The sequence below is a fragment of the Sapajus apella genome, unplaced genomic scaffold (genome assembly GCF_009761245.1).
Source record: "Sapajus apella isolate SASKATOON/1434 unplaced genomic scaffold, GSC_monkey_1.0 scaffold173, whole genome shotgun sequence".
Lineage (NCBI taxonomy): Eukaryota > Metazoa > Chordata > Mammalia > Primates > Cebidae > Sapajus > Sapajus apella.
Window position 1 is genome coordinate 1,566,958 of NW_022437113.1, and position 27,778 is coordinate 1,594,735.

Consider the following 27,778-nt stretch of genomic DNA (forward strand, 5'->3'; position numbering starts at 1 on the left):
TGGGAGGCCCCAGTCCGAGGCCAGGGTCCGGCGGTCCGAGCCCCAGCTCCCGACACACACATTCCACTCTTAGCAGGAGAGAAGAGGAGGGAGAGAGGAGAGGAAAAAGAGGAAAGCCGGGCGCGGTGGCACACCACAAAAATGAGCTGGTCGTGGTGGCGGGTGTAATCCCAGCTACTCAGGAGGCTGCGGCGCAAGATCCCACCATTGCACTTCAGCCCAGGCGACAGAGCGAGACTGTCTCAAAAAAAAGAAAAAGAGGGAAGAGTTAAGGCCAGACAGGGACAGGGATGGAAGGAGCCAGAGGCGGAAAGGCAGGAAGAGGGGACAGACGCAGGAGTGCCAATGCAGCAGAGAGGCACGGCTTCATCCGAGGTTCCAGTTTCAGTCCAGGACGGGCCCCACCAGGTACAGCTCGGCCAGGTGGCTGCGCAGGAGGCCGCCACCCCTGTGCAGGGCTGTCTGGCTCAAGCTGGCCTCTCCCACCAGGCCTGGAGTTTCTGGCCAGCAGGGGAGGAACTTCAGAGGGAGAAGGTGCCCGAGCAGATGCGAGTGTAGACCGCCTCATTCAAGGGCAGGTAGTGGCCCTGCTTCAGGTCCAGGAAGAAGAGCCGGTCCGAGGTCTGGCGCGGGTCAAAGCCCTCTTGCTGCAGCCTCGTCTTCTGGATCTTGAAGGTGCCTGTAGTGGAGGTGGGGGCAGATAAGGGCTGAGCAGGTGGCCTTGGGGAACATCCCTCCTGCACCTCTGGGCTTCCACACAGGCTGTCCCTGGGCGGAAATGTTCTCCATTTTGCCTGGTTGATTCCCCCTTCTCTGTCAGATCCTGGCTTCATGCACCCTCCTCCAGGGAGGCCTCCCTGACCACTCCTCACCAGAGCAAGAAACAGTGTGCACCCCGCCTGGTCATGTGTGACCACGCGACAGGCAGGGCTGTGTCTGTTACACAGTGGATCACAGTTTAGCAATTTCCATCCTGTGGGCCAAATTTGGCCCTCCACCTGTTTTTATAAATAAAGTTTTATGGGGGCCGGGCACAATAATGGCTCATGCCTATAATCTCAGCACTTTGGGAGGCCGAGGTACGAGGGTCTCTTGTGCCCAGGAGTTTAAGACCAGTTTGAGATGCGATTTCACCATGTTGACCAGGCTAGTCTCGAACTCCTGACCTCAGGTGATCCACCCACCTCGGCCTCCCGAAGTGCTGGGATTACAGGCGTGAGCCACCGCGCCCAGCCAAGTATTCTTTTATAGCAACAAGAAATGGACCAAGAAACGAATCAGCAGACACGCTGATGAAGAGAGAGGTTAGGGGTGGGGGGACCTGCACCTGTGGTGTCCACCTGGGGCAGGAGGCGCAGGAACATGGGCCGGGCATAGGGCGCCAGCACCTTCTGCAGCTCCTGGTACATCGCATTGGGGTCCAGCAGGCTCTGGGGATCCGCGATGGCTGCCATCCCTGCCTTACCCTCCACTCCTGGAAGCAGAGGCTCAGTGAGGACACCCCACCCGTCCCCTCCCCACCAGCAGGGCTCAATACACTGTCAGGCAGTAGCCCTTGGTCTCTGATCTCCAGTCTCTCCCCACCTGGGATGCCGTTTATGGAAGCAGCACACATTTTACAGAGCTCCTGCTTGGCTCGTTGAAGCTCTTAGACAGGGCTTTCTTGATCCTATGTTCTGGGTGACAAAACTGAGGCTCAACATCACCCAGGTGAACTGACTCCAGATCCAGTGCTGCTTCCTGGGCTGCCATGAGCAGTTGTCTAGGTTGTGCACTGCCCAAGGGCACCTGTACCTCCAAGCCCTTTTTGGCTGAGCGCCCTCAGGACCATGCCTCAGGACCACCCCCTGCAATCCCAGCTTGCCTGGAACAGCCACCCCATAGACGGCCACGTCTGTCTGGCCCAGCAAGCGGCTCAGGACACCCTCCACCTCGGTGGTGGAGACGTTCTCCCCTCGCCAGCGGAAGGTATCCCCGCTACGGTCCCGGAAGTACATGTAGCCCAGCTCGTCCATCACCAGCACGTCACCTGGCAGAGGGGAGAGGGGTAGATGGGTGGCGGATCCCCATCCTCACAGCCAGTCACCAGAGCCTAGCAGGCTGCACACCTGAGAGATAGACGCTGTCGCCCTTGCTGAAGACGCTGTGGGCGATCTTCTTGCTGGTCGCGCTCTTGCTGACATAGCCGTCGAAGCGGCGCAGCGGGTCCTGCTGGTTGATCTGACCCACAAGGAGGCCAGGCTCCCCTGCGAAGGAGGCCACACTCAGGCTGCGCTGGGCAGGCAGAGCGTGGGGATCCCAGCTTCAGGAGGGGACCACATGGGGGACCCACTCACCGGCCTGGCAGGGGATGCAGAGGCCCTGAGCATCCCGCAGCAGCTCCATCGTGTCCTCATTGACCTTCACCAACTGGATGGGGTACACGTGGGGCAGGATGCGGCTGTTGAAACCACAGGAGCCAACCTGGGGTGGGGCGAACTGAGTTGGAAGGAGCCGGGGGTACGCGGGGTCCTTTGCACTAACACTTTGCCTGCCTTGCCCCAGGGCTTGGAATAGCACCTCCAGTGTGGCGCTAAGCTCTGTGACCTTGGCTGATCTGCAGAAGCAGGGTAGTAAGTGTCGCCTCCAACTCAGGGCCCCTCCTGCCACCTTCCCAGCCTGCATGCTGTCAAGGGAAGACTGCAGCTGGCGACCACTTCCTGGCCCACAAAACCCTCCATGCTGGTAGAAAGTGGATGCCTTGGTGACCCTACACTACGTGAGACCCTGCAGAGATTCCCCTGCTGCCTGCCGCCCTGCTTGGCATGGTTCTGTGAACGGAAATGCATGGCCAACATGTTTGAGCCACCACACCCTGTCTAGTGTGTTTCTTTTTTGTCACCTAGGCTGGAGTGCAGTGGCGCAATCTCGGCTCACTGTAACCTCTGCCTCCCAGGTTTAAGTGGTTCTCATGCCCCAGCCTCCTGAGTCTGGGATTAAGGGCACACGCCACCGAGCCCAGCTAAATTTTTTGGTATTTTTAGTAGAGGCAGGGTTTTGCCATCTTGGCCAGACTGGCCTCGAACTCGTGACCTCAAGTGATCTGCCTGTCTCGGCTTCCCGAAGTGTTGGGATCACAGGTGTGAGCCATCGTGCCTGGCCTGCTGTGTTTCCTATGCAGCAATCTGAGCTACAGTGAGCAAAGGTGCCCGGGGCGGGGGGGATGGCCATCCAACACCAAGCACAATGAGGAAGCAGCGTCCTTGGCACTGGGGACCCAGCTCCCGTGGCACTTGCTGCTTTATTTCCTTTTTAGAGAGACAGTCTCGCTCTGTCGCCCAGACTGGAATCCAGTGGTACAATCATAACTCACTGCAGCCTCGATCTCGTAAGCTCAAGTGATCCTCCCGCCTCAGCCTCCTTAGTAGCAGTGACTACAGACACCCACCACCATGCCTGGCTAATTTTCTATATTTTGTAGAGAAGGGGGTCTCACTACATTGCCTATGCTGGTCCCAAACTCCTGGGCTCAGGTGATCCTCCTGCCTCAGCCTCCCCATTTGTTAGGATTACAGGTGTGAGCCACCAAGGCCAGCCGACACTTGCTTTATGCTCATTATTATGATCTGTTCTTGGCCTTGGATGGAAGAGGCTTGGGAAAGGAGAGGGAGATTCACGCCAGTGCAGAATGGCGCTCATTAATAGAGTAAGTAGTTGCTAACCATGAACGTCTCTGCTGCAACTTGGGAGGCTGAGGCAGGAGGATTGCTTGAGCTCAGGAGCTGAAGGCTGCAGTGAGCTATGATCATGCACACTCCAGCCTGGGCAACAGCAGGATTCTGTCTCAAACAACGACAACAAAGAATAACAGCACTGTACCCAGAGCCCTATTATCTTTGCTGATCACCACACGCAGAAACTGCGGCTCAGAAAGGCTGAGGCTCCTGCCAGGGCGCACAGCCACACCTGGCCTGCAACTCTCCTGACTGAAAGACCACAGTCACACTGTGCAGGCTGGAGGATTGTCCCTGCATACCCTGCATTGACCCGCTGGTGGTGTACCTGGGGTCCCAGGAATTCGCCTTACGCCCCACCCTGCGCGCGCCCTTGGCGGAGCCTTCCGCCAGTCCACGCTGTTTTGTGGATCCCAGGGTCCCGGGGAAGAGGAGGCAGTGGCCTTCCCTGAACTCCGAGACCTGCCCAGGGCCCTCCAGGCGCGCACCTTGCCATCCATGTTGGCAATGCTGCAGTTGCACTCCGTGGCGCCATAGAACTCCCCGATCTGGCGCACGCCGAAGCGCTGCGTGAACTCCTCCCAGATGGCGGGACGCAGCCCGTTCCCCACAGCCAGGCGCACGCGGTGTCGCCTCTCCGCCTCGCGCACCGGCTGCTTCAACAGGTAGCGGCAGATCTCCCCAATGTACTGAACCACCTAAGGGGGTTGGAGAAGTGGGCGATGGGCCCGGCAGGCGGTGGAGAGTCCCCGACACCGCCCCATCCAGGGAGCTAATCCTATGAGCGAAATAGCCTAAGGATGATGATAGCTCTCGTGGGGTCCACGTGGACTCCTGGGACTTGATCAGTCTCTTGCAAAGGGCCTAGGATGCAGCTTTAATTATTATTATTATTTTTCAGTTGGCGTCTCCCTGTGTCACCCAGGCTGGAGTGCAGTGGCGTGATCATGGCTCACTGCAGCCTCAAACTCCTGGGTTCAAGTGATCTTCCAGACTCAGCCTCCCAAGTAGCGGGGACTACAGATTTTTGTAGAGATGGGGGATCTCGCTCTGTTGCCCAGGCTGGTCTTGAACTCCTGGCCTCAAGCAATCCCCCTGCCTCAGCCTCCCAAAGTGTGAGATTTCAGGCGTGATCTACTTGTGCCTAGACGGATGCAACTTGTATCCAGGCAGATGCAGACAGTGTCTTCTACCCACCCACCCCCAAGTCCCTTCATGGTCCTTCCAGTCCCGCAGGCAGCTTCCTGGAGATACCACATCCGAGTCTGAGCCTCAGCAGGCACACAGGGCAGGACTAGCAGGAGAGCTGACACCCCGCAGGGCAGCCCTCGGCCTGGAGCCTACAGCGTCCTGCAGAGCCCCCTGGCTGAGCCTGGGCTGGCCAGAGCCTCACCCCTTGGCGGACCACTCCCGGGTGCACACACTCGTCTGCTCTGCATCTGCACTGAGCCCCAGGCGCTCACGGAGCCGCCTGCTCATTGGCTCCCCCTACAGGACATCCTCCTTCCCTGCCACACATTCTCCAGCCCCGCAAGGGCTTCCTGGGGTCATTCGCCAGGTGCCCCACGGTGCCTTTGCGTTCTCATCTCCAGGCGGGCTTCACACCCAACTTTACAGAGGGAGAAACCAAGGCTCATAGATGGTAAGGAACTGGAACGAGATCACAGAGCTGGGAAGTGGCAGAATGATCTGAACCCAGGCATCCTGGCCCCAGAGTGGGAATACAACAGTTGCATGGCAGGGATTACCCACCGGATGGATCCTAACAGCTGCAGATGTGCTCAGGGCCTCCCAGTGGCGCACAGCTGGATCTGGCCCTGCCGCCCTCGCGCCCGCCTCTCCATCTCCCCGGAAAACTCTGCCCCTCAGGGAGTCTGCACATGCTACGCCTTTTGCCTGAAGCAGTCTTCCCCCAGATGCATCTGCTAGGACTCTTCAGTCTCAGCTCAAACATCACTGAGAGGCATTCCCTGTGCCCCAGCTGTGCCCTGGAGAAGCAGGACACCCTCCCTCCCTGCCACACATTCTCCAGCCCAGCAAGGGCTTCCTGGGGTCACCTGCCAGGCATCCCACGGTGCCTTTGCGTTCTCATCTCTGGGTGGGCTTCCTGAGGATGCACTGACTAAATGGCTGATGATTAAACCAAAGTGCTGAGCAGACACCACCGCCACACTCTGAGCTGAGTTTGGAGTGAAGGCACTGAGGCCCAGAGAGGAAACGCTCAAGCAGTCCTCCCACGTCAGCCTCCCAAGCAGCTGGGACTACAGGCAGAAACCACCACATCCAGGTAGTTTTTAAGTTTTTTGTAGAGATGAGGGTTTCGCTATGTTGCCCAGGCCAGTCTCCAATTCCTGGGCTCAAGTGATCCTCCTGCCTTGGCCTTCCAAAGTGCTGGGATTACAGGCGTGAGCGATCACGCTCAGCCAAGAATTCTTATAAGACACATCAACCAAACATAATGCTGGCTGTGTATTTTTTTTTAATTATGGAAATAAGAAAAAACACATTTTTGACATTGTGAGACAGGATTGAGCCACTGCCCAGATTGCTGACGACACTGAGAAATCACTGTCACTTAAAAACAATCCTTACTAGACACAAAAGGCTACAGTTTCTGACTCCATTGATCTGATATGTTCAGAACAGGCAAATCATAGCGACAGAGTGGTTGCCAGGGGCTGCGGGTGGGGAAAGGCGGCGTATGTAGGGATGGAATTTCCTCTGGGGAGAATGAGAATGTTCTGGATCTAGATAGACATGGTGATTGTACATTGTGAATGCCACCAAATTATTCACTTATTTATTTATTTATTTTTGAGATAGCATCTCACTCTGTCGCCCAAGCTGGAGCGCAGTGGCACAATCTCAGCTCACTGCAACCGCCGCCTCCCGGGTTTAGGCGATTCTCCCACTTCAGCCTCCCGAGTAGCTGGGATTACAGGCGCCCGCCACCATGCCAAGCTAGTTTTTTGTATTTTTAGTAGAGATGGGGTTTCACCATGTTGGCCAGGCTGGTCTCAAACTCCTGACCTCAAGTGATCTGCCCGCCTTGGCCTCCCAAAGTGCTGGGATTATAGGCGTGAGCCATCGAGCCTGGCCCAATTATTCACTTTAATATGGCTAATGTACATGAATTTCACTTGAATTTGAAACAAGTCCTCATCCTTCAAAGGTTATACTGAAACAGCTACACAGGAAACATGAAGCTGTCTCAGGGATGCTTTACGCCACTGCCTAGTGAAGGATGTGGAGAGGAGCTGAGGGAAGGGCAGGATATCTAATCGCCCCTGGTCCAGCTGAGGGATGCACCAGAACTGTCTATACTTTTCTGTTCACATTTATGTGTATTTGCTACCCCCTATAATTTTTTTTAAAAAAGATATGTTTGGACCGGGTGCAGTGGCTCATGCCTGTAATCCCAGCACTTTGGGAGACCAAGGTGGGTGGATCGCTTGAACCCAGGAGTTTGAGACTGGCCTGGGCAACATGGTGAAACCCCATCTCTACAAAAAAAATACAAAAATGGTGGCATGGTGGCGCACACCTGTAGTCCCAGACACTTGGGAGGCAGACGCTGGAGAATCGTTTGAGCCCAGGAGGCTGAAGCTGCAGTCAGCCATGATAACGCCATTGTACTCCAGCCTGGGCGACAGAGTGAGATCTTGTCTCAAGAAAAAATAATAATAAATAGGCCAGGGGTGGTGACTCACGCCTGTAATCCCTGCACTTTGGGAGGCCAAGGCAGATGGATCACCTGAGGTCGGGAGTTCGAAACCAGCCTGACCAACATGGAGAAACTCCGTCTCTAGTAAAGATACAGAACTAACGAGGCGTGGTGGTGCCCGCCTGTAATCCCAGCTACTTGGGAAACTGAGGCAGGAGAATGGCTTGAACCCGGGTGGCGGAAGTTGCAGTAGGCAACAACAGCAAAACTCTGTCTCAAAAATAATAAATGAATAAAATTAAAAGTACTTTTGTTTTTCAACATGCAGATTAGTAACTTTCCCAAGACCTTCCAAGCAGAACGAAAACTCCTCAAAAGTGGAGCCAAGCACAGCTGTGGACCTGGTGGTGTATCCCAGGATGCTCAGCCCAAAGCCCCCCATCCCTGCTCAGCTGTGTGACCTGCACAGGTGGCCGAACCTCTCTGGGCAGCATCTGTCCAATCTGCATCTGCCAACTTGCCACAGTCCCTTATTTTTTGAGAGGGAGTCTTGCTGTGTCACCCAGGCTGGAGTGCAGTGGCACGATGTCTCCCCCAATCCTTACCCAGCCAGCCTTGCTACTTCCTCCGGGCTCCGCACCTGTTTCCTGTACCTCCCACCTGTATTTCCTGTATCCCCCCTTACAGCATGGAAACCCTCAGCCTGGTTTCCTCTCACCATGGAGGGGAAAGGAGAATCCCTGCTCTTAACCTCCACCTGCTCTCTTCTCCGAGACGGCAGATGAGTCCACCTCCACCTTACACATTCCTCACCTGGAAGCCCCAGCCTCGTACCCACTGGTCTCAATTCCCTACAGTCAACGACAGGGAAGACCCACGGGGCAGGAGGCATAGGGAAGGCATTGCCTTAAGGAGCTTAGGCACCCTGGGCCCAATCATCGTCACATTATAAGCCTCAGTTTCCTCATCTGCAAAATGGGTGTGATGCCCTTGTCCATCCACCAAGCAGTTATAAGGGCTGCATTGAATTTACAGGCGGAAGGTTTGGCCCTGGTCTGGACACAGAGCAAGCACTCAGGAAACACTGCCGTCTCTGTCCCCATCCTGGACAGCCATTCCTTCCCCCAACTCCCAGAGATGATTGCGCCAGCAGGTGGACCAGAGGGCGCACATAAGGGAGTAGGACCTGGTCGGGGGCAGGGCCAGGCTGGGAGAGAGCGGGGGCCTGACCAGGAGGAGGTGGGGCCTTGCTGGAAGGGGCGGGGCCTCACCAGGAGGAGGTGGAGCCTGACTGGGAGGAGGTGGGGCCTGGCTGGGAGGGGCGGGGCCTGACCGTGCAGTTGTACTTGACGCAGTCGTCCCAGAAGCTGCTGGCCGAGAATTTCTTGCGGAGGACGACTGTCAGCCCATAGATGAGACACTGTCCCACACCTATGATGTTTCCTGCAGAGGGTGGCCTCGGTGAGGGGTCCCCCGCCCCCACCCACCACCATTCCCTACTCAGGCTGCCCCGTAGTACCTGCTGAGTGGTACAGGGGCAGGCAGTCATACAGCACGTCAGCCGCCTGCATGCAGTAGGCGTGGTGGCCGAAGGCTGCGATGCGGTAGTACCTGTGGGGGGGAGGTGGAGCCGGGAGGGCAGGGGCTAGGACCAAAATCCCCCAGGGCATGGGCATGAAGAAGCATGCTGGGTGTGGACCCAGGCGGAGCCAGCACAACTCTGGGTTCACAGGTTGGCAGGAAGAAAACACGCAACGAACAATTGGTGGTGGTGGTAGGCGTCACGGGGGTATAGTAGGGTCAAGGGGCAGGGAGGCGCTGATGGTGACGCAGTCCCGGGGGGTTGGGGAATCCTGTCTGGGGAGGTGAAGCATGATCTGAGACCTAGCAAGAAAGAGCTGTAGGGGCGAGCTACGGGAGAATGCCCACGCACAGAGCATGCAAGGGCCCCGAGGCTAGAAGGAATGTGTGGGTTTGAGGGTTTGAGGAGCTGAGGAGGAGTGAGCGAGGGGTGGGGGGAGGAAAATGACATCAGGGTAGTGGCAGAGGCCACACGAACTGAGAGATGGTTTTGTTGGTTTGTTTGTTTGTTTTTGAGAAGGAGTCTTACTGTTTCACCCAGGCTGGAGTGCAGTGCCGCCATCTCGGCTCACTGCAACCTCCACCTCTGGGTTCTGCCTCAGCCTCCTGAGTAGCTGGAATTACAGGCATGCACCACCACACCCGGCTATTGTTTGTATTTTTAGTAGAGACGGGATTTTGCCATATTGGCCAGGCTGGTCCCAAACTTCTGAAGTCAAGTGATTTGCCTGCCTCAGCCTCCCAAAGTGCTGGGATTACGGGCGTGAGCCACCGCACCTGGCCCGAAAGAGGGTTTTATTCTGAGGGTCAAGGTAAGTGCAGGGAGGTCTGGGGCAGGGGAGGTCTGATTTAGGATTTTCAGCCCTCCTGTGGCTGCTGGCAGGAGCCGTCTCGGGTGGAGGGGAGAGTTGGGGGAGCAGGACGAGCCCGAGGAGGAGCTGGCACAGGTCCAGGTGGAGGGCATGGAAAACAGTGGACAGATGGAGAAGATGGGTTTTGCTGATGGGCTGGATGTCGTGAACAGGTGGGGGAATGAGAGGTGCCCCAGAGTAGTGGGCACAGGGCAACCGGGTCCCAAGATGGGCCGTGGGTGTGAAAATGGGTGTGATGCCCTCGTCCAGCCCCAAGCCCTTAGGGTTCCAATGAGTGTGCACGTGGAGGGCTTAGCCCTGCTCTGGACACAGAGTAAGTGCTCAGGAAACATGGGCTGACCTCTCTGTCCCCAGGGTAAGGTGGAAATGCCACTGACCCCACAGGAGCTGAGGGGCAGGCTGGGATGGCAAGACAGCCTGGGTCACCCTCAGCTGCTGAAGGCACTATGCCCGTGGGCCCCTCACCTGCTGTGCACGACGATGGCAGCCTTGGGCAGCCCCGTGGTCCCCGACGTGTAGATGTAGAAAAGACGATCTGCAGGAGACGCAGGTGTTGGGGGTGGGGCCTGGGATTTGGGGCGTGGCCTAGGAGTTGGGGTGGGCACGGCCTGGGAGTTGGGGGCGGGGCCTGGCGGGTAGGGAACGGGGGATAGGGCAGGCATGGAAGGGTCCCACCCTTGACTCACCGTCCATGCCCTTGCTGGGGATCTGTGCCAAAGGGGCAGTGGAGGCCTCCTTCAGCAGCAGGTCCAGGAGGTGGGTGTCTGGCATGACGCCCTTGGGCGCCAAGGCTCCGGTGCAGAACTTGATCAAACTTTTCCCCAGATACCTGTTCACTTCGGCCACCGCTGTGGTCCCCAATACATGGGTTATAGTCACCTCCAGACAGGCCCTCTCCCGAGGCCTGGGATGCACCAACTCCCTGCTCGGGGCATACCCAGACCGTGCACCTCATGGCCACAACCAGGGCGGCCTTCCGAGGCCTGGGGCGCCGCATCTCTCCGCCCGCCCGAGGGATGCCTCAGGTCCCCGCCCACCTGATGCCCGCGCCTGGCCTCACCCACTGCCATTTCAATGCCAAAGATGAGGGCCTTGGCGCCCGAGGTGCCCAGACAGAAGGCCAGGGGTTCGCGCCGCAGGTTCACGTTGAGCAGTGCGGCCTCCACGCCCGCCTTGGCGAGGCCCAGCCACAGCCCCACGAACTCGGGCCGGCCCTCCAGGAAGATGGCCACCACGTCACCCGGCACGAAGCCCAGCTGGAGGAAGAGGTTGGCCACCGCATTGGAGTAGGCATCCAGCTGCGCAAAGGTCCAGCACTCGCCGGTCCCAGCGTCCACCAGCGCCAGGCGCTCGGGCTGCCGCTTCACCACCGCCTGAAAGATGCGCGGGATGGTGTGGCCGGCGCGCTGGTGCCGCCGCAGCTCCAGGCGCACGCGGATCAGCACAGAGAGACCGCTGGGAGGGAGGACGGAGGGGACAGCGTCAAGGAAGCCCTGCCCGGCCTGGCTTTCGGGAGCCTCAGCCTCCCCCCTGGAGGATCCCAGGGCAGCCAGGGCTTTGATGAGGTCTGTGGTGAACCTTTCGGTAGCTAGATCTCTCAGGGGACCAAGGGCAAGGGCCATTTACCAACCAGCCAGGAAGTAGGTAGATTTTCAAAGCATGATAAATAAATCAGTCACCCTGTCCTCCCCCCCACACCCCAGCTGGCTTGGTGGCCCTGGTGGAGCTGGGATCTGATCCCATCCTCCTTTCTGTCCCCTGAGACGTCCGGAGCACCTGACATCATCCCCCACTGCCTTCAGCCTGGATTCTTCATGCTGAGACCACCCCAACCAGGACCCCCAGGGTCCAGCCCCGAGCTAGGCAGCTGCTCTGCCCCCAGGTCACTCGGTGGCACCAGGGACAGATGGCTGAATCCATCTGTCAGCATGTGTGGCCCCAACTGGGGAGGGGATGCCCCTGACCCAAGTAGGGCTAGGAGATGCACGAGTAGATTGGGGGTGTAGGAACGAATGCTAAGCCCTGCTAGAAGGTTCGATGTTCCGCTTCCCCACTCGTTAGTGGATATAAAGGGCAGAGGCACCAGAGCCCCCATTGAAAGGAGCGGGGCTCCTGAATGACTATATGGAGGTGAGCAGGCACCCCTTGCTATTAGATGAATGATAATAAACTTTTTTTTTTCTTTTTTTTGAGATGGAGTCTCACTCTGTGGCCCAGGCAGCTGTGCAGTGGCGTGATCTCAGTTCATTGCAACCTCCACCTTCTGGGTTCAAGCAATACTCTTGTCTCATCTTCCAAGTAGCTAGGACTACAGGCGCATGCCACCATGCCCGGCTAATTTTTGTATTTTTAGTAAAGATGGGGTTTCATCATCTTGGTCAGGCTGGTCTCAAACTCCCAACCTCAGGTGATCCACCCGTCCCCGCTTCCCAAAGTGCTGGGATTACAGGCATGAGCCATGACGTCCAGCCGAGAATGAACTTTAAAAGCTAACAAACAAGAAATGCTTTAGGCCAGGCACGGTGGCTCATGCCTGTAATTCTAGCACTTTGGGAGGCCAGGTGGGTGAATCACCTGAGTCAGGAGTTTGAGACCAGCCTGGCCAACATGGCGAAACCTCATCTCTACTAAAAATACAAAAATTAGTCAGGCGTCGTGGTGGGTGCCTATAATTCCAGCTACTTTGGAGGCTGAGGCAGGAGAATTGCTTAAACCCAGGAGGCAGAGGTTGCAGTGAGCCAAGATCTCACCACTTCACTCCAGTCTGGGCAAAAAAGCAAGACTCCATCTCAAAAAAAAAAAAAAAGAAAGAAAGAAAGAAAAAAGGAAAAAACTGCTTTAGATCACAGAACCTGGAAATTCAGAATTTATTTATTTAGAAGTTGGGAAAATGAGTGGTCTTCACCCCTTCCTGGCTCCCTGCCTCCGCCCTGCACCCCAGCTCTGGGAACCAGTTACCTTGTGTTGGGCTGAGCCACTGGCATGTGTGGTGTGTTTGCTACAGTACCCACACGTGCCCAGCCCTGACCAACACAGGGCAGGGGCTCGACCACACCTGCCCCTGATTCAGCCTGGTCCAGTCACCACCTCCCTCCAGCTTCCACATCAAAACCATCATCATCGAATCCATCCTTTGGATCTCCCCTGCCTCTCCCAAGGCTCCCCAAATCCCTGCAATGGTTCCTCGCACCCCTAAACATATTCACAGTGGACCTCAGCACCAGCGTTCGCTCATTCTGTCATTCATTCATTCTCTCCTTCATTCTTTCCCTCTTTCATTCCCTCCCTCATTCTTTCTCTCCTTCATTCATTCCCTCCTTCAGTCATCATTCAATCCATAATTCATTCCATCTTCACTCACTCATTCCCTACTTCACTCACTCTTTCCCTCCCTCATTCATTCCTTCCCTCCTTCACTCATTCAGTTTCTGTTTTTTTGAGACAGGATCTCACTCTGTCACCCAGACTCGGGTACATGATCGTGGCTCACTGCAGACCTCCCAGGCTCAAGTGATCCTCTCACCTCAGCCTCCCTAGTCACTGAGACTACAGGAGTACACCACCACCCCCAGCAACATTTCTGTATTTTTTGTAGAGATGGGGTTTCACCATGTTGGCCAGGCTAGTCTCGATCTCCCGGGCTCAGGTCGTCCTCCCGCCTCGGCCTCAAAGTGCTGGGATTACAGGCGTGAGCCACCACATCCGGCCTCATTCCATCCTTATTCATTGTCTCCTTCACTCATTCATTCCCTCCTTTGTTCATTTATTCCCTCCCACATGCATTTATTCCCTCTATCATTCACTCCCTCCTTTTTTCTTTCCCTCCATTTATCAGTTACTCCCTCTTTCATTCATTCATTCCCTCCTTCATTCATTCAGGCAGCCGGTGCATACCAGTGCCTGTTGTGTTTTAGGCACTGTTTGCAGCTCTGGGGACAGAGCACCCAGACCACCAGGCCCCACCCTCTGGGGTTCACAGTCCTCTGGGGAGAGAGACCCCTTCCATGTACATGACTGAATACCAGACAGTGCTGGATGGTGACAAGACTGCAAGGGGTGATGTGGTCGGTCCTGTGGACCAGGGGCAGAGGCAGGGGACGCCCTTGAGAGAGGCAGGTGGTATCTGAGCAGGGCCTGGTGAGGCAAAAGGGGGCGGCTGTGGGTACCTCCAGACGGCGGCCAGTGCAAAGGCCCTGGGGTGGGAACAGGCTTGGGAATGGGGCACAGATGAGGACCAGAGTGGAGGTCAGTGCGGGGGAATCAGGGGAAGGCGAGAGGAAAGGGGCATGAGGTCTGAGGCAGGCTCACGGGCCCCAGGAGGGGTTCACAATGAAAACTGTGGAGATGGGAGGGTGGTGGGGTTTGCTGGAGGTGAGCCTCTGGGGGAGAGGGCCAGGGTTTTCATGAGACATCCTGCATGGGTCAAACCATTTATCCTGGAAGCTCCTGGAAGGCACCTCTGGCTGCTTTGGGGATATGATCAGGTGGCTGAGCTCCTAGTGACAATGCCTCCCTATCCCCAATGACCACAAGCTCACTGAGCTGAGCAAAGCCCCCCCACACCTCCCCACTCACTGAGCACCCCCAGCATCCTCATCGCCTCCCTCAGGAAGCCTTCCAGGCACCACATGTCCCATGTATGCTTACTGTGCCCCCATCACAGCTCTCCCTAAATGGGGCCAGGTGTGGTCAGCGGGGCACGCTGGTCTCAGGGGGTTCTCTTGTCCATCCTGGGAGCCCTCCCTGTCCCCCTTCACTCTTCCCCTCAAAGCCTTGCACAGAGCCCCTGGATCATGGGTCTACTTCCCCCTCATTCACTCATTCCCTCACTCATTCATTCCCTCCTTCACTCATTCCCTCATTCATTCACTCCAGTCACTCATTCATTCCCTCCTTTGTTCATTTATTCCCTCCTTCACTCATTCCCTCATTCGTTCACTCTTCACTCATTCCCTCACTCATTCATTCCCTCCTTCACTCATTCCCTCATTCATTCCCTCTATCACTCACTTATTCACTCATTCATTTCTTCCTTCATCATTCATTCATTCCCTCCATCATTCAATGACACCCAGGAGATCTATGCGTCTGTGTGTCTCTAGCATCTGTGCGCCTGCTGGAACATGTGCTCAGTCAACAGAGGCTGGACCAATGTTGATTTCATGCACCTGAGTCCAGCACCCAGTGCACCTGCCCTCCCTAGTGCCCAGCTGCAGAGGCATGAACTCTGATTCCTGAAATGGTGAGCACCTACTGAGAGCCAGGCCCACACTAGCTGAGACCCTGCGGTGATAGAGACAGACCCTCCTCCCACTCCATTCTCTCCCCCACCTTTTTTTTTTCTTTTCTTTTTTTTTTTTTTTTGAGACAGAGTCTTGCTCTGTCGCCCAGGTTGGAGTACAGTGGCGCGATGTCATCTCACTGCAACCTCCGCCTCCCAGATACAAGTGATTCTCCTGCCTCAGCCTCCCAAGTACCTGAGACTCCAGGTGTATGCCGCCACATCTGGCTAATTTTTGTATTTTTAGTAGAAATGAGGTCTCACTTTGTTGCCCAGGCTAGTGTCAAACTCCCGAGCTCAGTGATCCACCTGCCTCGTCTTCCTAAAGTGCTGGGACTACAGAACGAGCCACCACGCCCAGTCATCTCTCCCTCTTCATCTCCCCATCTCCCCTCCATCTTCCTTTTCCTCCAGCTTCATCTTCCTCTCCGTCCTCCCCTCTCTCCATCTCCCTCTCCCTGGCTCGCTCTAGCCACACCCAACGTTTCACTGTTCCTTGAACACACCCGGCATGTTCTGTTCCTGCCTCGGGGCCTTTGCACAGTCTGTGCACTCGGCCGGAAACACTCTTCCCCAACATTCGCATGACTCCTCCCCTAGGGGCTGGCTCAAGTGTCAGCTTCCCATGTGGCTATTCTTTTTGTTTTTGAGATGGAGTCTCGCTCTTTTGCCCAGGCTGGAGTGCAATGGCATGATCATGACTCACTGCAACCTCCACCTCCCAGGTTCAAGCGATTCTCCTGCCTCAGCCTCCCAAGTAGTTGGGATTACAGGCATGCGCCACCATGTCTGGCTAATTTTTGTATTTTTAGTAGAGACGGGGTTTTGCCATGTTGGCCAGGCTGGTCTCGAACTCTTGACCTCAGGTGATCCACCCACCTCGGCCTCCCAAAGTGCTGGGGTTACAGGTGTGAGCCACTGCACCGGGCCTCAGGTGGCCATTCTTGGACCTCCATCTGTCACTGATCCACTTCCTACATTCCCTTTGCTTGTCCCTGTTATTATATTGTTTTCTCCACGCACTTCTAGACTTCAAATGCCATATTCAATGTCCTCATTTACCACCTTGTCCTTGACCTGTCTCTCCCTGCTCTGGGCAGACAAGGGCTTGCATCTGTTACATTCTAGCCCCAGAGAGACAGCAGACGAGGAGACAGCCCAAGACCCTGCCCTCCTGGAGCACAGAGAGCTTGCTACAAATAATCTGTAGGGAAGGGAAGTGTCTGGGGCTCTCAGATCAGGCTCGAATCCTGCAGACCCAGGAGAGAGCAGCCACCCTGGCCCCAGCCCCATCTCAGAACCCTGGGCAGGTTCTGGCCCACCAGGTCTCCCTGTGGGGACCTGCCCTGCTGCTCTCTGGGTGGCTCACAGGCTGCTGATGAATTAACATTTCCAATTGGAGAGTTCCCTGCTTAAAAGGAGACCTTCAACAAATGTCAAACAGGCTGGGCTCCATGGCTCACACCTGTAATCTCAGCACTTTGAGAGGCCGAGGCGGGCGGATCATGAGGTCAAGAGATCAAGACCAGCCTGGCCAATATGGTGAAACCCCATCTCTACTAAAATACAAAAATTAACCAGGCGTGGCGGCGCCTGTCTGTAGTCCCAGCTACTGGGAACGCTGAGGCATTAGAATCACTTGAACCCAGGAGGTGGAGGTTGTAGTGAGGTGCAGGTTGCAGTGAGTCAAGATCTCACCACTGCACTCTAGCATGGTGACAAAGGGAGACTCTGTCTCAAAAAAAGATTAAAGAGTCAATCAGCCAGACAGGTATGCTGGCTCACGCCTGTAATCCCAGCACTTTGGGAGGCCAAGGTGAGAGGATTGTTTGAGCCCAGCAGCTCGAGACCAGCCTGCAACGCGGTGAAACCTCGTCTCTACTAAAAATACAATAACTAGCCAGCGTAGCAGCATGTGCCTGTAGTCCCAACTACTCGGGAGGCTGAAGCAGGAGGATCGCTTGAGCCCAGGAAGTCAAGGCTGCAGTGACCCAAGATGGTGTCACTGCACTCCAGCCTAGATTACGGGAGTGAGACCCTGTCGCAAAAATTTTTTTAAGTCATTTTTAAAAAATGTAAATGGAGGCCAGGCGTGGTGGTGGGTGCCTGTAATCCCAGCTACTCGGGAGGCTGAGGCAGGAGAATCGTTTGAACTCGGGAGGCGGAGGTTGCATTGAGCTGAGATTGCGCCACTGCACTCCAGCCTGGGTGACAGAGCGAGACTGTCTCAAACAAACAAACGAAAACTAAATCCTGTGCTTTAGAGCAACACGGACGCAGCTGGAGGCCATGAGCCTAAGCAAATTAAGGCAGGAACGGACATCCAAATACCATGTTTTCAGTTATAACTGGGACCTGAACACTGAGAACACACGGACACAAACATGGGAACAGCAGACACTGGGACCTCCATAAGGGGCAGCTGAAAACGACCTATTGGATGTTCTGTGAACTACCTAGACGATAAGATGATTCCAAGCGCAAAGCTCAGCATCATGCAATATAACCACGCAACAAACCAGCACATGCACCCTGGAGCCTAAAATTAAAATGTTTACAAAATTGGGTGGACAGTGGCTCACACCTGTAATCCCAGGACTTTGAAAGGTCAAGGGGGGAGGATCCCTTGAGCTCAGGAGTTCAAGACCAGCCTGGGCAACAAACTGAGACCCTATATCTGCAAAAACAAAACAAAACAAAAAATTAGCTGGCCATGGCATGGCGGCATATGTAGTCCCAGCTACTTGGGAGGCTGAGGCAGGAAGATTCCTTGGGACCGGGTGGTGGAGGTTGCAGTTAGCCATGGTAGTGTCACTGCAATTGAGCCTTGGTGACAGAGTAAAACTTCAAGAAAAAATGACAATAGAAATAGATGTCTCAAAAATTTTTTAAAAAATAGGCCAGGCTCATGTCTGTAATCTGAGCACTTTGGAAGGCAGAGGTGGGCGGATCACTTGAGGTCAGGAGTTAAGAGACCAGCCTGGCCAACGTGGTGAAACCCTTTTTTTACTAAAACTGCGAAAATTAACCAGACATGGTGGTGTGTGCCTGTAATCCCAGCTACTTGGGAGAGGTAGGAGAAACACTCCGTCCGGGAGGTGGAGGTTGCGGTCAGACGAGATCGCGCCACTGCACTCCAGCCTGGGCAACAGAGTGAGACTCCGTCTCAAAAAAAAAAATTTTTTTAAGTTAAAAAAATTTAAAAATTGGCATCTTAAAATCACGTGGGGTGCTGTTCATTGTAGCTCCCCGAGAGCAGATCAGGCCAGGCACGGAGGCTCACCCCTGTAATCCCAGCATTTTTGGAGGCCGAGGTGGCGGATCATTTGAAGACAGGAGTTCCGGACCAGCCTGGCCAACAAGGCAAAACCCTGTCTCTACCAAAAATACAAAAATTAGTTGTGCATGGCGGTGGGTGCCTGTAATCCCAGCTATTCAGAAGGGAAAGGCACAAGAATCGCTTGAATCCGAGGCAGAGGTTACAGTGAGCCAAGATTGCACCACTGCACTCCAGCTGAGCCACAGAGCAAGACTCCATTTTTTTTTTTTTTTTTGGAGAATTGCTAAGTCTCACAAGACTCCATTTAAAAAAAGAAAGAAAGAAAGAAACACTAAAAATATGAAATATGTCTCAAAAATTTAAAAAATAAAAAGTCGGCATATGGAAGTCGCATGTGGGAAATAACAGCCCTATTCACTGTAGCTTCCAAAGTGCAGAAGATCAGAAAAACACCAGACGCCCTACAGCAGGGAAGGGATGAGCTACACAATGGCTTGATTTCACCACAGAAGACTGGGCAGCCTGTGCAAGAATCGGCCCCCCCCCCGGGCAGGCTGATGACTAATGGGGCTCAAAGCATGTGGGAAAATTCAGTGATTTCATGGTAAAGACAGCAAATCCAGTACAAAGACACTGACTGGCCTTTGTGCCTCCCTGGGTCTCCAAAACTCCCAGTAAAGGGGTTTGTTTTGTTTTGTTTTGTTTTTGTAGAGAAGATCTCATTTTGTTGGCCAGGCTGGTCTTGAACTTCTAGCCTCAGGTGATCCACCTGCCTCGGCCTCCCAAAGTACTGGGATTACAGGTGTGAGTCACTGTGCTCAGCTGAGAATCTTTTTATATTTTATTTTTTAGAGACAGGGCCTCACTCTGTCGCCCAGCCTGGAGTGCAGTGGCACAAACTCAGCTCACCGCAACCTCCTCCTCCCAGGTTCAAGCCATTCTCCTGCCTTAGCCTCCCAAGTGGTAGCTGGAATCACAGGTGCCCGCCACCACAGCCACCTAATTGTTTTCTTGCATTTTTAGTAGAGATGAGGTTTCACCATGTTGGCCAGGCTGGTCTCGAACTCCTGACCTCAGATGATCCACCCGCCTCAGCCTCCCAAAGTGCTGGGATTACAGGTGTGAGCCACCGCGCCCAGCCCCGAGCACCTGTTATACACCCAATTCTGCTCTGAGGGCTTCCTGTGACAGAGCATCCTGAGAACACCATGACGGGGTTCAAATGTTCCAGCCATGGGGACAGGGCCATTATTGGGGGTGCAGCCCATGGCAGCAGGCTCCCCGTCCAGAGGCAACAGAACAAGAAACAGGAACTGAGGCCACAGCTGGTCACTCTCGGGCAAACACCAGGGCTAGATGCGGGAACGCAAGGATTCGTCCCCAGCCTCCCGCTCTCTTGGTCTCACTCATTCTCTCTCAAGGACGCCCACACGGGCAGGCAGTGGATTCCGGTGCTTGGTTCCAGCCACATGCCTGGGCAGCCCTGCCTGGAGGCTGCTCAAGCCACCCCAACCCCAGGGACAATGAGCCCACTGTCCGGCTCTGGGCCCAGGACTCCGGGGGTGGAAGAAATCAACAAGGATGAATACGATCAGATTTCATGCAGGAAGTACAGGGCACGTTAGGAGAGCCAGGGCAGGGTGCTGAAATATTTTCTGAAGCCAGGGTCTAAATTTAGCACCCCCACCACACCAGTGTGGCACAGTGGCTAAGAGCACACACTCTGGAGTCGTATCCCTCCCCTGCTGTGTGTTCCTGGGCAAAGGATCTCTCTTCTCTGTGCCTGGGTTCTCTCATATGTAAAACAGGATTTGTCAATATCCCTTCATTTCTTGAGACAGAGTCTTGCTCCCTCGCTTAGGCTGGACTACACAGGGCAATCATAGCTCGCTGAAGCCTTGACCTCCTGGACTCAAGCAATCCTCCCACCTCAGCCTCCTGAGTAGCTGAGACCTCAGGAGAGCACCACTCCTCCAGCTAATTTTTTGTGTGTAGAGATGGTGTCTCACCAAGTTGCCCATACTGGTCTTAAACTCCTGGCCTCAGGAATTCCTCCCACCTTGGGCTCCCAAAGTGCTGGAATTACATACATGAGCCTCCACACCCAGCCTCCATCACTTCTGATGTATTCTATTCACTAGAAGGGAGTCACTAGGGCGTGGTGGTTCAGCCTGTAATCCCAGCACTTTGGGAGGCTGAGGCCGGCGGATCACCTAACGTCAGGAGTTCGAGACCAGATTGGCCAACATGGCAAAAACTTGTCTCTACTAAAAATACAAAAAAATTAGCTGGGCATGGTGGCAGGCACCTGTAATCCCAACTACTCAGGAGGCTGAGGCAGGAAAATCGCTTGAACCCGGAAAGTGGATTTTGTAGTGAGCCAAGATCGTGCCACTGCACTCCAGTCTAGGCAGCAGAGAGAGACTCCATTTCAAAAAAAAAGGCCAGGTGCGGTGACTCATGCCTGTAATCCCAGCACTTTGGGAGGCCAAGGCGGATGAAACACAAGGTCAGGAGTTCAAGACCAGCTTGACCAATGTGGTGAAACCCCTGTCTCTACTAAAAATACAAAAATTAGCCAGGCATGGTGGCGCACACCTGTAATCCCAGTTACTTGGGAGGCTGAGGCAGGAGAATCGCTTGAACCAGGGAGGTGAAGGTTGTGATGAGCCGGGATCGTGCCGCTGCACTCCAGCCTGGGCAACAAAAGCAAGACTTTGTCTCAAAAAAAAAAAAAAAGAGAGAGAGAAAGAAAAAAGGCTGTGCGCAGTGGCTCACGCCTATAATCCCAGCATTTTGAGAGGCCGAAGGGGGCAGATCACAAGGTCAGAAGTTCAAGGCCAGTCTGACCAACATGGTGAAACTCCCTCTCTACTAAAAATACAAAAATTAGCCGGTCATCGTGGGGCGTACCGGTAATCCCAGCTACTCGGGAGGCTGAGGCAGGAGAATCACATGATCCCAGGAGGCGGAGGTTACAGTCAGCCTAGATTACACCACTGTACGCCAGCCTGGGCAACAGAGCAAAACTCCTTCTCAAAAAAAAAAAAAAAAAGAAAGAAAGAATATTCACTAGGTCCGGCCCACACTCAAAGGAAGGGGACCATGCAAGAGCGGGAAGAGCAGGAGACAGGGGTCCCTGGGGCCATCTGCAAGGCTGCCTCCCACAGGCAAGTATGTCCAGCCATGTCAGGGACTTAGAGTGGACCCATCTCCTGCCCTGTCCCCAGGGGAGACAGAACCAGGCATGGACACCCCAGGGGCTCCTGGGAGCAGAGCTGAAGAGGGAGGGATGGGCCCGGGTGAACCCAAGAAGGAACGACAGCCTTCCGCCTAACAAACATGTCCTGCGCTACTGCTATATGCCAGTCCTGAGGGGCACAGGGCCACGGTGCCAGGACCAACGCAGTCTCCTTCTGTGCCCCTATGGCGCCCACCACCTAGAAAGAGGCCCAAGACTAAAAGGCAAGAAAACAGCCCAGATGTGGTGGTTCACACCTGTCATCCTACCACTTTGGGAGGCTGAGGCAGGAGGATTCCTTGAGCCCAGGAGTTCAAGACCAGCCTGGGCAACATAGCGAGACCTCTCCTCTACAAAAAATAAACAAAATCTGCCTGGTATGGTGGCATGCACCTGCTGTCCCAGCTACTTGGGAGGCCGATGTGGGAGGATCACTGGAGCCTGGGAAGTTGAGGCTGCAGTGAGCTATGATCATACCACTGCACTCCAGCCTGGGTGACAGAGTGAGACCTTATCAAAAACACAAAAACTTCTAATCCCAAAGCAAGGAAAGAAAAGAAAAACACAACACTAAAAATGCAGGGTTAAAATGAGTTAACTATTTTTTTGTTTTGTTTTGTTTTTTTGAAACAGAGTTTTGATCTTGTTGCCCAGGCTGGAATGCAGTGGCGCAATCTTGGCTCATTGCAACCTCTGCCTCCCGGGTCCCAGCGATTCTCTTGCCTCAGCCTCCCAAGTAGCTAGGGTTACAGGCACGTGCCACCACACCCAGCTAATTTTTGTATTTTTAATAGAGACGAGGTTTCCATGTTGGCCAGTCTGGTCTCAAAACCTCAGGTGATCCGCCCACCTTGGCCCCCCAAAGTACTGGGATTACAGGCGTGAGCCACTGGGCCTGGCCAAGTCAAATCTTTATTGAAGTAGAAACAAAATGATCAGAAAATAAGGACCAGTCAGAGGCCAAAATGTCATTGTAGTCCCAGGATGGGGACAGCTTAGGTGTCAGACAAGGCAGGTTTGAATCTGATAAAAACTCAAATGATGCCCATTCAACATAAAGGTGAACTGGAAATCAAAATAAGATCTTCCTTTTTTTCTTTTTTTTTTCTCCAAGGCAGAGTCTCACTCTGTTGCTCAGGCTAGATAAAGTACAATGGCACGATCTCAACTCACTGCAACCTCCGCCTCCCAGGTTCAAGCAACTCTTCTGCCTCAGCCTCCCGAGTAGCTGGGATTACAGGCACCCGCCACTACGCCTGGCTAATTTTTGAATTTTTAGTAGAGACGGGGTTTCACCGTGTTGGCCAAACGGGTCTCGAACTCCTGACCTCGTGATCTGCCTGCCTTGGCCTCCCAAAGTGCTGGAATTACAGGCATGAGCCACTGTGCCCAGCCAAGATCTTTCCTTAACATACACACCCCAGGAACTGAAAGGAAGGTTGGTATCTCAGAGCGTTTGCTGTTAGGAGGAAGGGGTGAAATCTCTGTGGTGACTCATAACCTCACATGAGTTGGCAACTCCAACCACCCCATCTGGGTGTCTGAAAGTCCTCAAGTAGACAACATGGATGAAAGCGGTCCAAGCTGGGCGCAGTAATCCCAGCACTTTGAGAGGCTGAAGCGGGAGGATCACTGAGGCCAGGAGTTCGAGACTAGCCTGGGCAACATGACAAAACCACGACGCTGCAAAAAAAAATACAAAAATCTGCCCGGTATGGTGGTGTGCACCTGTCGCCCCAGCTACTCAGGAGGCTGGGGTAGGAGGACTGCTTAACGCCAGGAGTTCCAGACCAGACTGGGTAACATACCAAGACCCCATCTCTATAGAAAACAATCTTGTAAGTATCCAGGAGCGGTGGCCAGTGCTTGTAGTCCCGGCTTGTTAAGGAGGCCAAGGTGAGAGAATTGCTTAAGCCAGGGAGTTGGAGGCTGGTGCAGCTTGGGCAACAGAGGGGAGACCCTGTTTCAAAGAAAAAAAGGGGCCAGGCACGGTGGCTCATGCCTGTAATCCCAGCACTTTGGGAGGCTGAGGTGGATGGATCACCTGAGGTCAGGAGTTTGAGACTAGCTTGATCAACATAGTGAAACCCCATCTCTATTAAAAACACAAAAATTAGCCGGGCACGGTGGCATGTGCCTGTAGTTCCAGCTACTTGGGAGGCTGAGGCAGGAGAATCGCTGAACCCAGGAGGTGGAGGTTGCAGTGAGCCGAGATCGTGCCACTGCACTCCAGCCCAGGCCACAGAGCGAGTCTCTGTCTCAAATAAACAAACAGGGAATAGCCAAGAGGCAAGTGCAGCTGGAAGGGTGACTAGAAGGAAGCAGGCGGAGGCTGAGACATCGTCAAGGACCTCAATTCTGAGGGCAGCAAGGAGCTATGAGAGGGTGCTGAGCAGGAAAATTCAGCAAAGACTCTCAGAGGGAGAGCCTGCCCCAGCTAAAAGGGGCCCAGTATGTTCTGGGCAGCTTCAGCTCGACATTACAGCAAGTCTTTCTGGGGACCAGGTGAATATATGGAGGGGGGCAGTGGTGAGCGGGTAGGGAACAGATGGTAGGACCTTCGGCGCCCAGCTAGGAGCTGAGTCTTCCTTCTGCAGAGGATGGGCTGGCCACTGGAAAATGTGAGAGCAGAGGGCACAGGCAGATTTGCACATCAAAACAACCGAGGGGCCAAGGCCCAGGGCCATGGCGTAGAGAAGAAGGGGTGAGTTTTAGAAAGTGCAGAACTGGGCGGGCGCAGTGGCTCAGACCTGTAATCTCAGCGCTTTGGGAGGCCAAAGCAGATGGATCACAAGGTCAAGAGATCAAGACCAGCCTGGCCAACATGGTGAAACTCGTCTCTACTAAAAACACAAAAATTAGCTGGGCGTGGTGGTGCACACCTGTAGTCCCAGCTACTCGGGAGGCTGAGGCAGGAGAATCGTTTGAACCCAGGAGGCAGAGGTTGCAGTGAGCCTAGTACCACTGCACTACAGCCTGGCAACAGAGCAAGACTCCATCTCAAAAAAAAGGAAAGTTCAGAACCAGTCAACTTACAGGGGGATCCTTCCCATCTCCACACCCTCTGCGCCCTCTTACAATGGGTCTGTCCCTCTTGCAAGTCCATCTTACAGGGAGCGATGACGGTGCTGAGCCCTGCCCCCACTCAGCCGGTGCTCACCTGCTCCCATGTGGGGCTGTTCCTGAGATCTGCTCTGATAGGAACTTCCAGCAATGCCTGCTTCACCCCAGAAGGACCCTCAACGGCTCATTTGATTAAGCCCCTCAGAGGCACTGCAGAAACCCTCCAAGCATACTTGCCCAGGACACCACAATCTGCCCCCCTAGCCTGAACCCAGTGTCCCAGTCTCCAGAAGAGACCTCCAATCAAGTCCTGGAATACACAGCAGCCTCCCTACACGCTCTGAACAACTCCCAAACCCAAAGTCCCACACACACGCGAAACTCTCAAACAGTGCCCCAGCTGTAAACGGTCCCGAGGAACGACACACCTTCAGAGACCCTGTAAGTCCTTTATAGATTTCCTAAACAGCTCGCTCATCCCTCAGAGAAAGCCCTAGATAGATCCAAAATGTCTTGGCAGTCCCCACAGACTATCTATTGGGTCATCCCTGTGAGCCCCGGTGACCCACTGGAGAGCCCCCGAAGTCTCTCACAGTCATCAAGGCTCCAAAGAGACACCCACACCGCCACAGCTTTCCAATCAGCCCCAGCTCCCTGGAACTTCCACCAGCTGCCCAAAGACCCCCAAGTTGCCCCCAAACACCCTGAGATCTAAGCAGCCTGCAACACCCTAAGACCCTGGAGGCTACTCGTCTCCCCCGAGAAACCCTTAAAGTGTCCCCTGCAGTCCGCTCAGGGCCCCGCAACTGGTCACTCTCTCAGGCCGCGTCCCCGCCCCGCCCCCAAACTACAAAGCACCCCCAACTCTCCGGACCCTCCAAGCTGTCCCTGCAATCCAGCCCCCCCCACGGTACGCCCTAGAGCCCTCAGCCCCGCCCCCAGCCCTGGCCCTGGCCGGATACCCTCAACACTCACAAGAGGTCTCGCCTAGCCGTCTTGCAGACGATGCGCAGGAAGCGCCAGCCGCCGCTGCCGACGTACACGCCGAGAGCCGCTGCCGCGCTCCAGGTCCACGGCAACCCCAGCAGCCACAACAGGGCCAGCGAGACCACCGAGGCCGTGCCTGCACCCGGAGCCCACATCCTGGAGAGGCAGACAGCGCTGAGGCCGCGGGCCTCTCAGGCTCCGCCCCACCGCCGGCCCCGCCCCATCCCTACGGTAAGCCCCGCCCCCAGGACTCGGCTCCTTCCCCCGCGAGTCCGGGAAGCGCGCTGAGTCAGACTCCGCCCCCAGGCCTGGGATTGGTCAGGTCCTCAGGTCAGGCACCGCCCCCTTTCCAGTTCTAGTTAACGCCCCCTAACTAGAACCAGACCCCGCCCCCAGGCCTTGAATTGCCCAGGTTCCGGCCAGGCTCCGCCCCCGAACCATGGCTCGGCTCTATCACATATTTTCGAGCCCATCCTTCCCTGCCAATCTTACAACAGGCACCGCCCCCAGAGTCAGCTTGTCCACTCGTCGGTCACTGCCGGGCCTCGCCACGTGCCTTCAGCTAGCCTCTAACCTCAATTCCCGAATTCCCCTTCACGTTCTGTCCCCTTTCCTCCTGGTCCTGTCTCTAGCCAGTGGCCTTCTCTCTGGTCACTGAGCCCCGCCCTCAGTTTGGCTCCTAGCCCCACGCACAGGCAGAAGACCTCTCCCTCAGAGTCCCGCCCCTCTTAGCCAGGCTCCACCCCTAGGCTAAATCTATGGTCCCCCACCCACACACACCCCGCCCTTCCGGAACTAGACCCCGCCCGCGTCCGTTCAAGCCCCACCCCAGTCCCGGGCCTGGACCACGTTCCTGGGCTCAAATACTATCCTGGCCACGGGCCCAGCCCTCAGGCTTCGGCCGCGTCACCACCTCCTGGATTGCACTCCGGCTCAGCCCGCAGAGCCGAGGAAGACCCTCTTCCAGAAGCCACGACCATAGAGAGGCAACTGGGCCAGAGAGGCAACGGCCAACGAGATGTGGGGACTAGAACGGCGCGCCGGGGACGGCCGCTGTCCCCATGACGACCAAGCCTTGCCCCGCCTCCTCTAAGAAAACGCGTGCGTCTTGCAGCTGTGGGGCGTGGCTCTCAAGACCGCAGGACCCGAGCCCTAGATGGCGTGCAGGATACCTACCCCCGGGGATCAAAAATATCCCAGTCCACACCCACTGTCCGCTGGGCTGGATTCTTGCCCCAGTTTGTCCTAAATCCAAGCCCCAAAGCCTCTTTCGGTCTTAAAAACACATTTCAGAGCCCCGGGGAGTGCTCAACTCAAAACTTGGAGCCTCAGAAGTTTCTAGTTGTAAGTCCCGCCGCGGTCTTAAACGTATAATTTAAGGACACAGCTAATTCTTAATCCATGTCCCGAAGCCTAGTCGGTTAAGCCTGAACGTCACACCCCAAGATCCCAGGGAGGACAAAATCCACACGCCAGGTCCCCATCCTTCCTAGAAGCACCCACAGGCCCTTTACTTGCACCCCAGGGTCCTAGATGCTCCCCCCAGCGTGGGCCAGCGCTGCCGTGGGGGCACCCCCCACCCTGTTCTCTGGCTGACCTTAAGCTGCAAGCGGTGTCTTCAGTCTCCCAGAAGCTCAGGCAGGAGGCAGGCAGGGACTAGGGGTCTGAGGCCGGGAACCTTTCTGTTTCTGCAGACTCTTGGGCCCCTCTTGGGTGCGCTGTGCCCACTGTGCGGGCTTCTCCTTTGCAGTTCTTCTCTTCCAGTTCCCCCTCCTCTGCCCCACTGCCGACTCCACCACTGCTTGTTTTCTGCCCTGCTTGGCCGACCTTTCCAGCGTTCTCCTTGGGAGGCTGCCCAGGGCCTGCTTCCAATGCATTTGGAAGACAGGGCTGGGCAGGCGCTCACCCACTACGCTGCCATTGGTCCCTGGCAGCTGGGTGGCTGGAATGGGGGACCACGAGGAAGATCCAGAGGACAGGCCCAGAGCCAGCCACTGGCCTGTCGCTTTCTGGGCCTGGAAGAGTCAGCAATGACCAATAACTATAGCTGCACTCTTTTTTTTTTTTTTTTTTTTTTGAGACGGAGTTTCGCTCTT

General features: G+C 55.2%; 1 protein-coding gene across 2 annotated transcripts; it reads right to left on the reverse strand.

Annotated features, from left to right (window-relative positions):
• Positions 1-233: 233 nt before the first annotated feature.
• Positions 234-27,556, reverse strand: SLC27A1 (solute carrier family 27 member 1). 2 transcript variants are annotated; one of them, XM_032267860.1, is made up of 13 exons: positions 27,280-27,556; positions 25,671-25,838; positions 10,891-11,285; positions 10,517-10,678; positions 10,296-10,365; positions 8,897-8,988; positions 8,711-8,820; positions 4,202-4,411; positions 2,337-2,463; positions 2,109-2,246; positions 1,865-2,029; positions 1,328-1,474; positions 234-679 (listed from the first exon to the last, which is right to left on the reverse strand). In XM_032267860.1, exons 2-13 carry the CDS (start codon positions 25,835-25,837, stop codon positions 522-524), a joined length of 1,941 nt encoding a protein of 646 aa, XP_032123751.1. In that variant the 5' UTR covers position 25,838; positions 27,280-27,556; the 3' UTR covers positions 234-521. The 2 variants fall into 2 exon arrangements, with proteins under 2 accessions (XP_032123751.1, XP_032123752.1); XM_032267861.1 differs by lacking the exon at positions 27,280-27,556 and adding an exon at positions 26,257-26,409.
• Positions 27,557-27,778: the final 222 nt, after the last annotated feature.

Bases quoted from the DNA above. Each gene is read 5' to 3' on its own strand.
- SLC27A1 (XM_032267860.1), bottom strand. From the start codon at position 25,837: ATGTGGGCTCCGGGTGCAGGCACGGCCTCGGTGGTCTCGCTGGCCCTG. The intron at 11,286-25,670 runs GTGAGTGTTGAG...CCTCCCTCCCAG, and splicing joins ACGGCTAGGCGAGACCTCTT to CGGTCTCTCTGTGCTGATCC. The intron at 10,679-10,890 runs GTGAGGCCAGGC...TGGGGACCACAG, and splicing joins TGGCATTGAAATGGCAGTGG to CGGTGGCCGAAGTGAACAGG.